The sequence below is a fragment of the Photinus pyralis genome, unplaced genomic scaffold (assembly GCF_008802855.1).
Source record: "Photinus pyralis isolate 1611_PpyrPB1 unplaced genomic scaffold, Ppyr1.3 Ppyr1.4_LG1, whole genome shotgun sequence".
In the NCBI taxonomy this organism is placed as follows: Eukaryota; Metazoa; Arthropoda; class Insecta; order Coleoptera; family Lampyridae; genus Photinus; species Photinus pyralis.
Genome location: NW_022170249.1, coordinates 18,216,232 through 18,232,536, shown reverse-complemented (window position 1 = coordinate 18,232,536; position 16,305 = coordinate 18,216,232). Strand labels below are relative to the sequence as shown.

The window sequence follows — 16,305 nt, the reverse complement described above, 5'->3', positions numbered from 1 at the left end:
TAATTATATAAAATGTATATTAAGTGCTTAATATAAATAGGAAACGTAAATAATACAAAACAAAAACTTCTGTAACAATAAATAGGTACGTGCGTACGTTAAGCACATAAGCTTATTACTTACTGGTTCCACTCCTCAGTGGAAGTTTACATGCGTTACCTTGCGATCTACGCATTTTAATTCTGTTTTGCAACGTGCTTAGCAGTCCTCCAAGCACATCGTGATTAGGTAATTTCTTAGCGAATAAAAGTCTCTTGACAGAGTCGTCATACGTTAACAGTGCGACCATGTTTTGCAACAGAAAGCTTTGGCAATACTCTAACAGTTGAATTGCGTTATATACTTTTGCGTGTATGTACATAGAAACGACATTATCCAACACTAAAATCGCGGCACATCGCCCTTCGCAATATCTCAGTAGACCTTCCAGTTGAAAAAAATTTGCAGCCGCCATAAGCTCCAAGATGTCCTCGGGCGCTGGTTCCAAATCTTTACATCCCCCTTGGTAAAGAAATTGCATAACAATCTGAAACGTTTAGTGCTAATTATTACCTTCATGAAGGCAAGCACATATTACTTGAAAAATGTGATAACGAATGTCGTTAATTTGAACTGTGGGAGTGCCTCCTTCGCACAACTTTGAGCTCAGCATCGCTCGTAATCGGGGGCTTGCTGTAACGAGTACTATTTTGTGGGCGTAGAATAAACGTCCTTCCACTTTGAATGTCACGTCGCTTAGTTCTGGATTGTTGACATACTTGGGGTCAATCCGAGAACCTACACTGCTGCTTGGAACGCAATCGCGAACCGGTTTGATAGGTTCCCACCCGAAACAGGTAGAAAAAATATCGGCCAACAATAGCGTGGTGCCCTCTTTCTAGAATTGAGAGGAGTATAAACCAGATCAGGTAATCGGTAGTTACCTTGCTGTAACGGAATATATTGAACAGTAATGGTAGACATTCTTGTACAAATTGCGAACTATAATCGTCGGGACACACTTGGAGAAAGTCTTGCAATAGCTGATCTATCACGCAATCTAGTCTGGCTTCGTGAGCCGCTCCCAGTGAGTGCATCCAACAATGAAGAGACCACGTTACTCCCAACGTGCGAATTTCCACGGTGATATCAAGGTGATTATTTTCTGCGCTGTGGTACATGGTCTCTTGTAATATCTTCATTTGCATTTTATTAAATTGTGGGGTAGAGCTTGAGGAACTTGACCCATTGTCTTTTGTGGATGTTCCTAAAAATTAAGGTAACACGCCTTATTGTTTCCAGTTACTGATAATACCTTCGGCTAACATCTCTTCTAAAGATAGTACGTCTCTGTTTACTGTGGTTATAGGTTGAGCGACTAGTTTTTGCAAAATGGCACGTTGACCGTGGGCCGCGGCAACAGACAAGGCGCTATAGCAACCTCTTTGTGCAGAAGCCGAGTAACAGAGTGTATCGTTTAGCTGTGTCGATATGAACGGATTTGCGCTATGTGCGAGTAATAGCGCAATCATATCGACTGCGCCTGCTCCACAGGCGACTTGAAGAGGTGTAAGGGTGCACTTGTCTTCGCTGAGATTGGCACCTCCTTCAACGTTAGCACCCCGTTCCAATAATAAACGAGCACAGCGCGTGTGTCCGCGAGCTGCTGCATACGTAAGCGCGGTCCAGTGTTGGGTCTCGCCATTAACTGCGGCGTATAGTGGATTCCCAGTTGCTGGCGTTTCTACGTCGCAGGAGGCGCCCGCGTCCAATAATGCCTGCAAGTACATTTTGTAGGCAACGGACAACGTTGTGAATTTACCAACCAGCAGCGTTATATCATCATTGTAAAGAGCTGAAAGCATCAATGCTGTATGACCTTGCAAAGTGAATGTGTCCAGTCCTGTCGATGTGGGTAACAAGGTTATAGCCTGTTGAATCAGCTCAGGTCTACCCGATAGCATTAACCTAAACGCCAATTCAATCTGTAACATTTCAAGCATTGTTAAAGTTCCTTCAGTTAATAATGTTGCTCACTTTGATTTGCCTGGACGCTTCGAGATAGTCTTCTTCGCCACCATTCATGCGTCTTATTCGGATTGCTTCTTCTCCAATGGGTCGGACGGGACAGTCCACACCTGGAAGTAATAATCTCGCAGACTGCATGATGTCATCGCGATCTAGCACTGCTGCAAACCGGTGTTCACCGTGCGCAGCTGCCACCCTTAACCACTCAACAAGCGGCGGCAGAACAACGTACGCCCGCTCATAGCACAACTCCTGTACCGCGCTATCTCCCTGCTCTCCATGCTCCAACTGCGAACATCTCATAAAGTAAAACAGCGCTCTAATAGCCTGCGGGCACAGAGGTATTCGTGGATGCATCCTGTTGATTAGCTCTTGCAGCTCGGACAGTGACCCGACGCACGTTGTCATCAACGACGGTTCGGGCGGACCGCTGCCTCTACTGGAATCGCGCCCCGAAGTAACGCTCGACGTGGAGGCCCACCTCGGAAGCGCGAGAGCTCCGGACGCAATGCGGCCGGCGTTAAGGTGGGCGTACGGCTGCAAAAGTCCCCATAAATCTCCGTTGTTGGCAATGGCGTGTTCTAAAAGGGTCGCCGTGATCGTAATGTCGGAGTCACTTGGCAAACACTGCAGCAGTATTTCTTCGAGTAGATTTTCAACACCCGCGCAGAGATACACGGCAGCATATCTGTAAAGGAAAATTTTCAAAAGCTTCAGTAGCTATTGATGTTACTGAGTCATCAAATCCACTAGTAAAAATCACGCTGGAACGGTTTCCTCAAGTGTTTGATTGATCTGCCTCAAAATCAGTAGAGCTGATTACTCCGAATTGCTACCCCAACTTCTGGTAAACGGTTTAGCTTATAAAGAGTTTGCATACAGACACACGCAAATGATAAAATGAATACGAACCGTCGGCAACTGTACTCTCTTTTTAAGTCACGAATTTTGAATTTGAGGTGTAGCTCAATTTCTAGGATAAACTATCAAAAATTGATTCCGCTGGCATTGTTTTTAATTACATCAAAATTGGTATCTAAGCATCAATTTGCAAAAAAAAACAGCTCTAAATTTTTGAAAGTAAATATGAAATTTTTTAGATTTTAAAGATTCGAACAGTTTGGGAGTTACATACCATAGAAACTCTACATAGCGTCAAAATTACAGGGTGGAATTTTCCAATAATTAATTATACGACAGGAGGAACTGTAAAAATCCGTAAGTAATTGAATTTGATTTCTATAGCGTGTTGGCCTCTTAATAACTTTAGGAAATCCTCGGCTCCAGGTGTACTCTTATTATCTCAGTCGGATTTTGTTGCAAAAATAGCTAAATAACGTTTATTGTACCCATTTTAAAGATGCAATGGGTGGGTAGATATAACGTACAGGTCTCGTTCATTTCGGTGGGTACCGCCAATCAGATTTGTTTTTACTTAATAACCAGAAATGCCATTTTGAAAAAAGTAATTAATTAAGTAGGCGTTATTCCGAAGATTTTGAATTAATTCGCGTTTGAGACACCGAAGCGACCAGTGCGCTGTCCATAGCAGTGTTTAGTAAAAAAAATTATTTTCTTCTTATTCCGGGGAAAGCTTTATCAGAAATTCTGTCGGGAACTACCTACCAAAAAGTAAACATGTAGTTTCGTCGCGAAATAATTTTGTTTGAGCTGAGCCGTTTGTCTTAGACACCAGAAAACCAAGTTGCGATTGCGGGTATTTTCTTGAAACGGAAATTTAAACGCGAGTTTCGTGTGTTTACATTTAAATGAATTCATTCGAGCGGGTCAGCTTTATCCATGCTAAATCAAAGATTTTTTATATAAAGAAAAGAGGCTAAAATAGTCTCTAGGTGGCCTAGGGCTCGAAATTTCGAAGGAATAGACAGACAGACGACGGAAAATTGCGCATATAGGCGTTATCGCAACTTCGTTGTGTTACGCTAAAAAGGGCAATTGTTATAATTGTTATAACCGCCCACGGTAATATAAAACAAGCGTGAAAATTTGTTACTTAGTGAAGATTTCTCCTATTGAGGTAATATAAGAAACATTCGCAACTCGTAAACAAAAAACCGTCGTGTTAATAAAAGTCTGCCTGCCGGTACAGGGTGATTCAAATTCGTGGCTCACCATTGGGAGCTCCGCAACGGTGAGAGTTACAGTGTAAGTTAAATGGGGGCAAAGTTGGTCCTTTTTGTGGCTAAAAAAACACTTTTTAAATTTTTCAAAAATCTGAGATCACCGAAATACTGAAAACGTCAAATTCTCTTTTCATTTTTCCTGGCTTAAACGATCGGAAATGGACGGTTCCTGTTAGTTCCATCTATGGGCACTTTTTTCGGATAATCTGAATTTGTTATTAGAATTTCCATAGCACGCTAGATGTAGAAGCTACACGCTATTACTTTGTTTTTGCTTAAGCGTACTATGTTAGATTTTTACGGAATCAAAAATGTTTTGCATTCATTTCTCATCAAAACATCCACGGGTAACTAGGTCGTGCTGAAACAACATGGCTATGATGACGATGCATTTAAATGAATTTCTTTTTTGTCGTCTAACTCATTCCGTAAAAATGTGGCGCCCATAAAGAAAGTAGTAGCCTGCAGTTTCTATATATAGCGTGATATGGACATTCCGAAAACAGATTCAGATTCTCAGAAAAAAGTGCCCATAGAAGGTGCTAAAGGGAATCGTCCATTTGCGATCCAGGAAAATGAAAATGGGAATTTGAGATTTTCATTTTTTCTTTGCCCTCACTTAACCTACACGAATATGCACCACCATGTAAAGCTCTATTATTGAGTTTTCCGCATTAGTGTTGTTGTATGATGAGTCGTGTCCAGCATATTTTTTGTATTTTTGCGTGTAAAATTGCATGTAAAATTATAGGTTGCATATCTTTAAGAAAAATCATCGTAAATTATATTTGGTGGAATTATCAGGGAAAATTGGATCTGTATCTTCTTACAGATATCAACATCTGGGCAAATTTGAAGCCGTTGTATTACATGTATTTTTACACGAACCCATTAGATTTGGAGTTAATAGAAAAAATCAGTTTTTCCAAATTCAAGCAAGAAAATTTCCAAAACTCATAAGTCCATTGTGATTATTTATGAAAATAATTGAAAAATTTTGATTATTTGAGGGATTTTGGTTATGGTGCACTAAAAACTTTTGTAGAGACTTTAAAAAGCTGTCATATGATGTAATAATATACAGGGGGTTCCACATGAAACACACACGTTTTTGTTATTATCTGAACAATGCGATGTTGTTTTCGTTTTTTTTTAATTCAGTAGAAAAAAATACACAATTTTGGTAATTTAACCGATCTAATTTACGATGAAGAAGAGTACATCTAAGCATGTGAAAATGTCTATTGAATGCTCGTTGTAATACAATTGCTTTTTTACAAAAAATAAAAATCTAAAAATCCAATAGGGCCGCTTATCGGTGTATTTGTAATTTAGATGTTTAAATGACTAATTTGTTGGTATTTATTTCAAAATTTTATGCTGAATTGAAATTATCATTTCAAACCGAGTTAAACTTGACGCTTGAATTTGTGTACTTCTAGTTCAAAACTTGTGTTGAATCTTGAATATTGAAATTTCAAATGACGCTTAATTTGTATACATCAAAATTTGCGCTGAATTTCAAACTGCCTGAAAATTGACGCATTCATTTGTCTACTTTTACCTCAACATTTGTGCTTAAATGCTGAAACTTCAAGTGAAAATTGACGCTTTAGTTTTTCTACTTTACGCTCGTGTCCAACGTTGAAATTTCAAGCTGAGTGAAAAATGACGCTTTATTTGCATACTCTTAGTTCAAAATTGGCGCTAAATAAACTGAGTGAGAATTGACGCATTAGATTGTCTTCTTTTACCTCACAATTCGTGGTGACTTCTGAAATTCCAAATTGAGTGAAACTTGACCCTTTATTTTCTCCACCTTTCAGTGAAAATTTTGATACTTTAAATTGAGTAAAAGTGACGCTTTGATATTTCTACTTTTAACGCAAGGTTGTGCTCAAAATTTTGAAATTTCAAACTGAGTAAAACTTGACGTTATAAATTGTCTACTTTTATTTCATCTTTTATTTCAAAATTTGTGCTAGAGGTTGAAATTTTAAACTAAGTGAACATTGACGCATTAATTTGTCTAGTTTTAGTTCAAAATTTGTGCTGAATGGTGAAATTTCAAATTGAGCTGAACTTGAACCGTTATTTTCTCCATTTTCCGCTCCAAATTTGTGCCAAATACTGAAATTTTAAATGGATTCACAATTAACGCATTGCTTTGTTCACTTTTAGTTCAGAATTTGTACTGATTGTTGAAATTTCAAATTGATCAATGTTGAATTGATCAAATTGTCAAAATTGGCGCATTATTTCGTCTACTTTTAGTTCAAAATTTGTTCTGAATTCTGAAATCTTAAACGTAGTGAAAATTGAGGCATTATTTGGTCTATTTTAGCTCAAAATTTGTGCTAAATGTAGAATTTTGTCTACCTTTACTTCAAAAATTGTACTGAATAACACTTGACACATCAATTTCTTCACATTTCGCTGAAAATGTCTGCTGGATATCGAAATTTTAAACCGAGTAAAAATTGACGCTTTAATTTATCTACCTTTAATTTAACATTTGTGCTGAATATTGAATTTTAAAATTGGGCGAAACTTGTCGCATTATTTTCTACACTTTCCGCTCGAAATGCGTTCTAAATGTCGCAATTTCAAACTCAGTGAAACATTTGTGCTTAAAATTTGAAATTGCTACCCGAGTTAAACTTGACGCATTAAATTGGGTCCAAATTTGTGTTGAATGTTGAAATTTCAAATGGTGTTAAACTTGACGCACTGTCCCCTCAAAATTTATGATAAATTTTTAAATTGATTGACAATTGACGTATTAATTTGTTTACTTTTAATTCAGAATTTGTACTTTGTGCTAAATAATGAAATTTCAAACTAAGTGAACATTTGTAATTTGTGCCTAATGTTGAAATTTAAACTGAGGGAAAATTGGCGCATTATTTGGTCTACTTTTAGGTCAAAATTTGTTCAAATTTCAAATTGATTGCAATTTTACTTGTTGATTTGTCCACTTTTAGTTGAAAACGTGTGGTAAATGTTCAGAATTTAAGCTGAGAATGGGTTCATTGTTTGTTCTATTCTTTTAGTTCAAAATTGGCGCTAAATGTTGTAATGTGAAAACTTAGTGAAAATTGACGTATTCATTTGGCTACTTTGAGTTCAAAATTTATGTTGAATGTGAGTGAAACGCATAAGTAATTTCTCCACTTTTCCCCCAAAATTTGTGATAAATTTTGGAATTTCAAACTGAGTCAAAATTGACGGATAATTTTGTACTTTTGAACCAAAATTTGTGGCTAAATGTAGAAATTTCAAACTGACTGAAAATTGGCGCAATAATTTATCTACTTTTGACTGAAAATTTGTGCTAAATGTTGAAATTGGAGAGTGAGTGAGTTTACTTTTGGTTCAAAATTTGTGCTGAAAGATGAGATCTCAAACTGAGGGAAAATTGACGCTTTAATTTGCCCCCTTTTTGATCAAAATTTGTACTGAATGTTGAAATTTGCGTTACGTCGTTTGAAATTTCAAAATTTAAGCACAAACTGTACTTCAAATTAAAGCGTCAATTTTCACTCAGTTTAAAATAAACATTTAGCACAAATTTTGAGCGAAAAGTGGAGAAACGAAAGCGCCAAGTTGCACTCAATTGGAAATTTGAAATTGGCGCATTAATTTGTCTACTTTTGGATCAAAGTGTGTGCGAAATGTTGATATTTTAAATTGAGTAAAAATTGCCTCCACTTTTGGCGTGCAGTTTGTGCTTCAATTTCAAATTAATTGATCGAATTCAACTTACTCATGAATGAATCGTGCGAATTTCACGTCCACCATCCATCGATGGAATCTACCAACATGCAGCTGCAATCCAGCCCGAGACGATTTGCTTTGACGAAACGCTCCATCCCCAGACATGGCCAGCATAGCGGCGGCCCGTTGGCACGCTTTAATGCACGAATCGGCCAACGGCGGACACAGTATAATCCGAAAAGAAATCATAATATCGTGCTTTGTACATATACCAAGATTGGAAGATAAGCGTTGAGTTTCCCTGCTCAGCCGCACGAGGGCGCGTTGCAAAAGGTATGACAGTCGCGGTATGGTTTCGACACTTACTCTCGACATGTGATCACGACACCTTCCCGTTTGTAAAACGCGAAGAATGCAATGATTGGTCCAGGGCAAGTGCTGCAATTCGACAAGTCTAAAAATGACCCGACATTCATTTAATCGACGTAGGCGTAATACTGACCGATTGTGCGAATCGACCCATACGAATTCATCGGCGCTTGTAATATTGGTATTTATGGTCTCTAGGGATGAGTGGCGAATTAAACGACGAACTGCCGGTTCCGAGCTCTCCGATCCCGCGCTTACACTCGAATAGGTACTCGTTGACGTATGGGATCGCATAGTCAACTGTTGCAGTGCCATTTTAATATCCTCCAATCCCCCCTCTCCGCTCCAGGGCACCTGAAGCTAAATTTGCCAGTGGAAACAATAGGAAAGGGTTTAGAAGAGGGTACCTTTGCCGGGGTGGCGCGATGGCGCGATCTTGTGTGCTGCGAATTTCCTCGAGATCTTGTAGACCGTTGAATAACACCGGCGGTTAGGCGGTCATGGGTTGCCGAGTTGATCCCGCGAGGGGAACTGTTGCCTGTGTCCGACATGCTCGCATGGCCGGATGACCGATTTTCATCTGATGAGCTGTTGCAATGTTGTGCACGTTGCTATTTACAAATAAGTAGGTAGCTAGCGAAAGAGGATGTTACTCACCTGCAAACGCAGCTCGTCTATACTAACATGGTGGTGCGGCCTTAAGGTCACCATGCGGTGTTGGTCATCTGGTTCGTTGTATTTGGAAACACATTGAGAAGAATTTGGGAGTTTCAAGCTCCCGATGGCACTCGAAACTTTATTGGGGGCCGTATCCCTTTCTGGTACCATGCTCATCGACACATGATTGCAACTATACTTACTACCATATTCTCGATTGGCCATCAGATTATTTTTAGCGTTCGATATGTTGCTCTTATCAGGTTGTTCGTTAAATGTCGCTGTTTTAACATTATTGGCAATATAAAGTTGAGGAAAATGATCGACTTTACATTTTGGTGATACCATCCTCTCCGTAAATTGTGTGGATTCTGATGACGTACAGTTGTACGAAACTTTCCCCTGTAGGGCATTTGATGCTGGATTTCCATGTAACGACTTATTTTCTTTGTTATTTTCCACGCTGCCCTCTAAAGATGGATACACCTGCTCAGCTCTGGAGTTACTCGACAGTCTAAAACAAATGAAAGGTGTTGGTGGTTGTGGATTAACATTTTTGGCAGGCACCTTTGTCGTTTACGATAATTCTTGTTAAATACGTCAGCTTCGACTCCTAGAGGAAGATCGTCACAGCTATCATCGATGTTAGTCGAATTGAGCTCATTTATTAGTTGGTTTGCAAAAGGAAATGTGTCTTTGAAAACAATATTAATCAAATTACTACTGGGATAACCATTTAAGCTCATAAACTCGTCTAGCACTTCACTGACTACGTTACTCTCATTTTCTTTAATAGAATCGTTGATGTATACAACAGATTTATGTTTGTTGACGCACAAATCGTCACAAGGACCGTTCCCTTTATGCAAAGTTGCTCCGAAATATGTAAAATTTTTGTTTTCGAAAATGTCCTGGCCATAATTTGTTTTTGAAGTTAAAATAAAGTTGTCGGAAACAGTCTTTTCTACAGACATAGTCCTATCAATTAAATTTAGTTCCAAGCACAATACACAATCACAGTTTTCGGAGCACTTCATCTTAATTTCTTCATTGCAACATCCGTATCAATGCAATGAACGTTAAGAACTAATTATCGCGGTGCAAATAAAAGAAAGCCTAGCTGATACCGTAAATATAAGTGCACGAGCTACTTCTCATTATTGTTTAAAAATTTCCTTTTCAACCAACATGTCGCATTTGCAAAATTGTTGAATCCAGGACTAAGCAGTTTACTTATTTGAATCGAAAGGAGGGGCGGTAATGTTATACATTTGATTGATTAGATAATTACATTTCCAAGTGGATAACCCAAACATTAGTGTACCTACACACTAAACTTATAATATTCGCACACACTTTCTTCGGTAGGAAAAGAAAAGTAAGGTACTTTCTACCACTGTCACAATATTCTCACGCAAAGTGTATAAGTACAATAGGTACACGTTTCTATATTAGTAGATATTATACTTAATTAATGTTTAAAATTGGTTTAAAACTACGATGCGATTTAGATTATTCATCACTCAATAACGTTACCACGGATTGTAGAAATTGTAGGTATCATTATTATTATTAATAGCAACAAATACCTACTCCATTTAATTAAAAATGAAATTATTTCCCAAAAACGGTAATGGATATGCAAATTAATTCCACGCTACAGGAAGAACGGGCGAACGCCGTAGCTACTTGCGTGAAAAATGTGCTATTGAGTAGGTAATTTTTTTATGCTAATCTGGCAATACCTACAGTATGATTTTATAGGTAGACAACGAGCGACAAGGTCACTTCCGGTATTGACCAACATTTAATCAGTTAGTCCCTTGGCCGTTGTCTATCTATTACTGAAAGCAGAATTGGAAAATTCGAAACCTTTCGCGAGTTATCATGTGCATAGATGGACGGACGGACAGACGGAAAGGTCAAAATCATGCACGAGCGTTATTGTCTTTAATAAGGCATTCAGTACATAAAGGATTTTCCAAATCCATGCTTGTTCTGTCAGCAAATGACTGTAAATGCTCCTAAACACAGACAAAAAATGCGTCTTGAAATATCAATAAACAAACCAATAGTTTTCCAGCAAACTTCAGTGGTTTACCAGCAATAGTTTGGCATTTTACCCATACGTAGTTATAATAATGATTTTTATATACTTACGTAGCTGCTGATGACTGTTCATTAAGTGATTCATCACATGGTAAATGTGGTAAATGCCAAGTAAAGATCCTAATTAAATGTCGTTAATCTTATAGAAACAAAATGGCCGTCCAGTTAACGACCTATTGGCACTCGCACAAAACATCGATCACAAATACCCTGTATATAACTATCATTACAACCTGTATATTTAAATTTCACCATGTATATATCTTTCGCAGCTCCCTATGCATTAATTTTCGAATTTACTAACACGACACTATTTCACGAATCAGTCACTAGACGCTAATTACAGAAAACTATATTTCCGATTCTTGTAAAGCCCATCAATCCCCACTAGGTGCCGGCACAATTGCAAATTTACCGCTACCTAAATGGCAGACATCGGGAAAAAAAACACTCATCACATATACCCTGTATATAACTATCATTAGGTATACCCTGTATGTTTAAAATGACACAGTAGAAAATTCAAATTTACTGCAATAAGATGATTGACATAAATTCAAAAATTCAATTCCCCCGCGCATATTCAAATTTACCGCCACAAAATGGCGCAGCCAATCCCAGCGCAGCGCGTGTGGCGTCATAAAAAAAGGGGAGGAGATGGCTGTCCTCTCGCTACTGGTGTACATACTTTTGAAATACGTAGGTAAAATCTTGTTGAAAATAATCTAATTTTGAAGAAATTCATGAAGCTTTGTGAAAATATTACATTTTGCTTTGGTTACACTAAAATAGTAAGGGGACGACGGGTAAAGTTTTGCGTTTCAGAGATGGGAAAATTTAGAGCATACGGAAAAAATATACCCATCTTTTTGGAAGCTGAAAAAATTTCCCTTTCTTTGTACCTACGTGATTTCAGTCACGCAATGCACTTTTTTCTAAACCTCAGGGAGGAAGCACAAATTTACTGTGATGAAGTAATTTGTAGCTTGAAGTCTCGGTTGCGTTTTTGTTCAAAACACGGAGCTAGTATTTTCTATTTGGCCATTATGAGCTACAAAAAATTGCGCTTTCTATCAAAAATCAAATGGCAACGCAGTAGTTTCCTTCGCCCCAAAAAATCCACATAAAATTTTTTGAAATTTAAGTGTAATATACAGGACCCTAGCCAGAGGGGGCTGGCGGGTGGAAACTGTGGTTAATATTTTCCATACTTCCTTTACAAAATCCTAAATATCAATATATGCAATTCAACATGCTCATACAGTGCGTACATTTTAACTCTAAACATAAATCTCTTATGTTCCATTCTTAAATATACAAGTCAATGCCTGACAGTTATGCAACCCACCTTACACAGAAATTTGGCAGCAGTGTAAACAAAATAAGTAATGATAATAATAAGAAGAATAATGATTTTGTTTATTAAAGGGTAGGAAAAGCTTATCATCAGCTATCAATCCCCCCTCTTCAAGCTTATATTACAATAAGTGCGAGGATAAGTGGCATTCTAGATCAACAACTACAATAATGGAACGACAAAATTCGACTTATTAACTGTGAAACTGTATTTTAAGTGGTTTTATAGTATTCTTTCAGTTATTAGAATTATGCTCATATGCTGTGAACTGTCAAATTCAATACGGGCAATTACTCTAGCTAAATTACGAACAGTGATATAGTTCGATTTTCTTCTATGTACGCTAAGATATTTAACTTCATTTCTATAATTCATCAACATAAAATGTTGTAATGCTACTATAAACTGTGGCAAGTGACGGAATTTGATTCATGATAAATCCTGTGAATGTCATTATTGAAATACGTTTTCATTTTTTCGTCATTTGTATAGATTTTATTAAGAATATAATTAATAATCGTAATTTAATAAATAATTCAGATATTGAAGTTTATTGGAAAACATTAAAAAAAGATGAAAGTAGGTAAGATTGGTTGCATATCTTAAGGGATATTTGACTTGTATATTTCAGAATTGAACATAGGAGATTTGCATGTTCAGAGTTTTATACACTGTATTCCTGCTACTTCATTCTGGTTATGGGCCAGGCATGAAATGTTTTTTATTCATACATACCGTTATTGAACCTCATTCCTTACCAAATCCTTTAGAGGAGACGAAGCTTTTGGGATAAATCTTAATCCAAATTGTGAAAAAACAACTGTCTCAAATGTTAACCCCCTCCCTTTCATCAAATCTTCGCCAGTCCACCTACCTTAAAAGTCTTAATGAAGTAAACGATGGTAAATTTTCAGTGAGTGGATTAAATGTACGAATTATGGGTAATTATATTTTTAATTACTCTGGTTCCAAAAATCTCAAATGTAAGGTGGTGGTGAGGGTTGGGTATTAAAAATGAAATTCCCGGAAAAGTATTAAACGTACAAATTTACCCTGAAAAATTACAATTGGAACCTTGCACACAAGTAGGTAACCCTTTTCTTTAACGGGGGAGGGAAAAACCGTAAAAAATAAAATTTTACAATTGCAATTATTATCAGATATTAAAATTAAACACTAAAAAAATCTTGCTTAGTGAGCCTCGTTTGAAAAATGTTTGTACTTGTCTCCTCTACAATTACAATAAATTATGTACGAGATATTAAAAATAAGGTTCCTTGATTTGTTTGAAGAAGTCTTTCAGATTCATATTAAGCGCAGCTGTATTTAAAAGAATCCACAGGCCACGGTTGTAAACGTAAGAACGGAGTTTGAATATCGTTTGTATTGTTGTTTTAAATAAGGGCGTTATTTAAAGTAATAACCGGAAAATTACATACTGTTTCGCATCTTCCTATGAATTTTTTTTTAATCCGCAGCAGCCCTAAGTTCTTTCTCTCGAGGCTGACAATGTAATTTTTGTATAAATATTTCAATCACTGTTAGATGCAGAGGAATGTAAAAATGATTAATACGCCCATAAGATAGACATGAATAAAAACTAGTTTAATTACCTTCTCGGTTTTGGCCTTAATATTTCGTGATCAGCATCTGTGATACATAAGGGATTAAGTGGGCCGGAGAGGTGATCCACACCCGTCCAGGGTTGTTCGGGAGGTTCTGACGGTGGTCCCCCGAGCGGTTCCCAGCCAGAGGGTATTGAGCCATTTTGGTGGGCCATGTCACTCAGTAGGTTGTGCGTGCGACATTCCAATGATCGTTAATCCCTTGAGGCTCATTCTTCTCTTTTGGTTACCACATTCCATAATAATTTTCTTTAAAACTTCGTATAGTTAATCAATGAAATGTTGTAATCACCGCATTTTGGTGTTTTCAAATTCGATTTGGATTAATTTTACTTGCTCACTTAAACCAGAACAATACACATAATATACTGGCGCACGTGTCAACCATCAATAACACACCCCCACGCGCGCGGATTTCAACGGACCGTATGCCGATTAATGACAAAATCTCAATTAGAGAGTTTTCTTTTGCAAAAAAGCCATTTTGAAGAATATATCACCGTAAATGCAGAAGACAGTTGCGATTTGAAGTTCTCTTCGTACAGTGTAGAAAATCGGACATCGTGCGCCCATGACTTGCGACCTGAAACAGGTTTAGGAACTCGTAAGCTAGCTAGAATGTTTTCGTCTTGCACCTTTAAAAAAAACTTCTATTGTTAAGTACACCGACCGTCCAATGCTACCCTCTCAAATTAAAATCGATCCATAACTAATAGATCAATGGGTTCACTATTACGCTGGATGTTGCCAGAGGGGCGGTTAAGAGATAATTATTCAAATTTGCACTAATGATCATGTCAATTTTTACAGGGTAATATTTATTATATTCGTTTACAGAGAATCCTAACGGTATACTTCACATAAATATGGAGCAAGAGAAATGTCCTATGACACTTTAAATTCGTGCGTGCTATAGGATAAAGATAGGTAATTTTGCGATATCTATAGGCAGAGCTGGGCAGTATTCGATTTTGTAAATACGTTTTAGTATTCAAATCCTTTAAAGTATTCAAATACATTGTAATTAAATACTTTTATGGAAGCAGTGTTTGTATTTGTAACTCAAATACTTTCACAAATATTTAGTATTCGAATACTTCGCATAGTATCTTCCTTTTTTTTTTAACAAAAATCGACTACTCCAAAATTTCTCGGGAAAACATTTCTTATTAATTTTGGTGCGTAGAATCCAAAACAATTCGTACTTTTTCGATCAGACTTCTCAATTTATAGACTTCTTCAAAGGGCTGTAACTTTTGAACTAGTAGCCCAATCTTGTGTTTGAAATTATGGAATTCCCGGGTCGAAGACACAATTCGTACTTTTTCGATCAGACTTCTCAATCCAAAGTTATAGACTAGAAACCAATTTCGAAAAAAGATTCAAAGGGCTGTAACTTTTGAACTAGTAGCCCAATCTTGGAACTGTTTGAAATTATGGATTCTGCAGGCCACATTCTATAAGAAAATTTTTTTCCGGGTCGATCGGAGACAATTTTTTCTTCGGGCCTCAAATAAAGGCAGTGTACAACCTTCCTTTTTTACCAAAAATCGACTGCACCAAAATTTCTCGGGAAAACACTTTTTCTTATTAATTTTGGTGCGTAGAATCGAAAACAATTCGTACTTTTTCGATCAGACTTCTCAATCCAAATCTAATATTTTCCCTTGTATAATAAATAACTATTTTTATGAACATGCCTTTTTGAAATCGGAATTTCTTCTCTTTTAGCTGACTTCATTTCCATCATCTAAATGAACAGAAAAAGTTCCCTAAAGGAAGTCTCTTTAGTTTTTAAATATCTCCCCAAATAACTATTTTAAACCCTACAATTACAAACGTCAATGAATTATGTTATTTTTCACCATTATATAGGAACCTTTAGAGAGGGTGTACCTACATGTTGTTTTTTGATTTTATTTACTCGTAGACATAACTCCAGGACCGTTTAACCAACTCTATATACTCTATAACTGTTTCGTATTTATGCTAATGCGCGAGATCTCTGTGCTTAACATAAAATTTGATACAATCTGATGTATATTTTCCTTTGGGACTTGTATTTTTTTTTAAATATTATCGTCATGTGTTCTATTTGTTGTATCTTCATTTATTGGCACTTACCCGCGTAGGGGCGGGAAAGAATAACCCTACTGCAGAGGCACACTGCATGTCGTAAGAGGCGACTAATCAAAGGTGGTTTGCCCAACAACATACGCCTAAGAAGCAGACTAGTCTTAATGTTGACTATATTTACGAAGTCTAGATGTTGTGTTCGTTTTTAGGGCCCAAAATATCTATTATGCACTTTAAGCATTAC

The 16,305-nt window shown here is 37.1% G+C and overlaps 1 protein-coding gene across 3 annotated transcripts; it reads right to left on the bottom strand.

Annotated features, from left to right (window-relative positions):
• On the bottom strand, positions 1-14,568 carry LOC116175772 (ankyrin repeat and BTB/POZ domain-containing protein 2). 3 transcript variants are annotated; one of them, XM_031494072.1, is made up of 11 exons: positions 13,974-14,568; positions 8,895-9,408; positions 8,645-8,848; positions 8,371-8,597; positions 7,918-8,322; positions 2,017-2,695; positions 1,806-1,964; positions 1,295-1,757; positions 924-1,246; positions 553-877; positions 1-501 (listed from the first exon to the last, which is right to left on the bottom strand). In XM_031494072.1, the coding sequence occupies exons 1-11, from the start codon at positions 14,138-14,140 to the stop codon at positions 116-118; spliced, it is 3,852 nt and encodes a 1,283-aa protein (XP_031349932.1). In that variant the 5' UTR covers positions 14,141-14,568; the 3' UTR covers positions 1-115. The 3 variants fall into 3 exon arrangements, with proteins under 3 accessions (XP_031349932.1, XP_031349925.1, XP_031349940.1); XM_031494065.1 differs by having other exon boundaries at positions 1-526; positions 578-877; XM_031494080.1 differs by having other exon boundaries at positions 1-526; positions 578-877; positions 8,371-8,591.
• Positions 14,569-16,305: the final 1,737 nt, after the last annotated feature.

What these genes read in the sequence shown, in the direction of transcription:
- LOC116175772 (XM_031494072.1), bottom strand. Translation starts at nt 14,140, where the DNA reads ATGGCCCACCAAAATGGCTCAATACCCTCTGGCTGGGAACCGCTCGGG. An exon ending in AGAAGAGATGTTAGCCGAAG is followed by an intron (nt 1,247 to 1,294) that starts GTATTATCAGTA and finishes CTTAATTTTTAG; the next exon opens with GAACATCCACAAAAGACAAT. An exon ending in ATGTGCTTGCCTTCATGAAG is followed by an intron (nt 502 to 552) that starts GTAATAATTAGC and finishes TTCTTTACCAAG; the next exon opens with GGGGATGTAAAGATTTGGAA.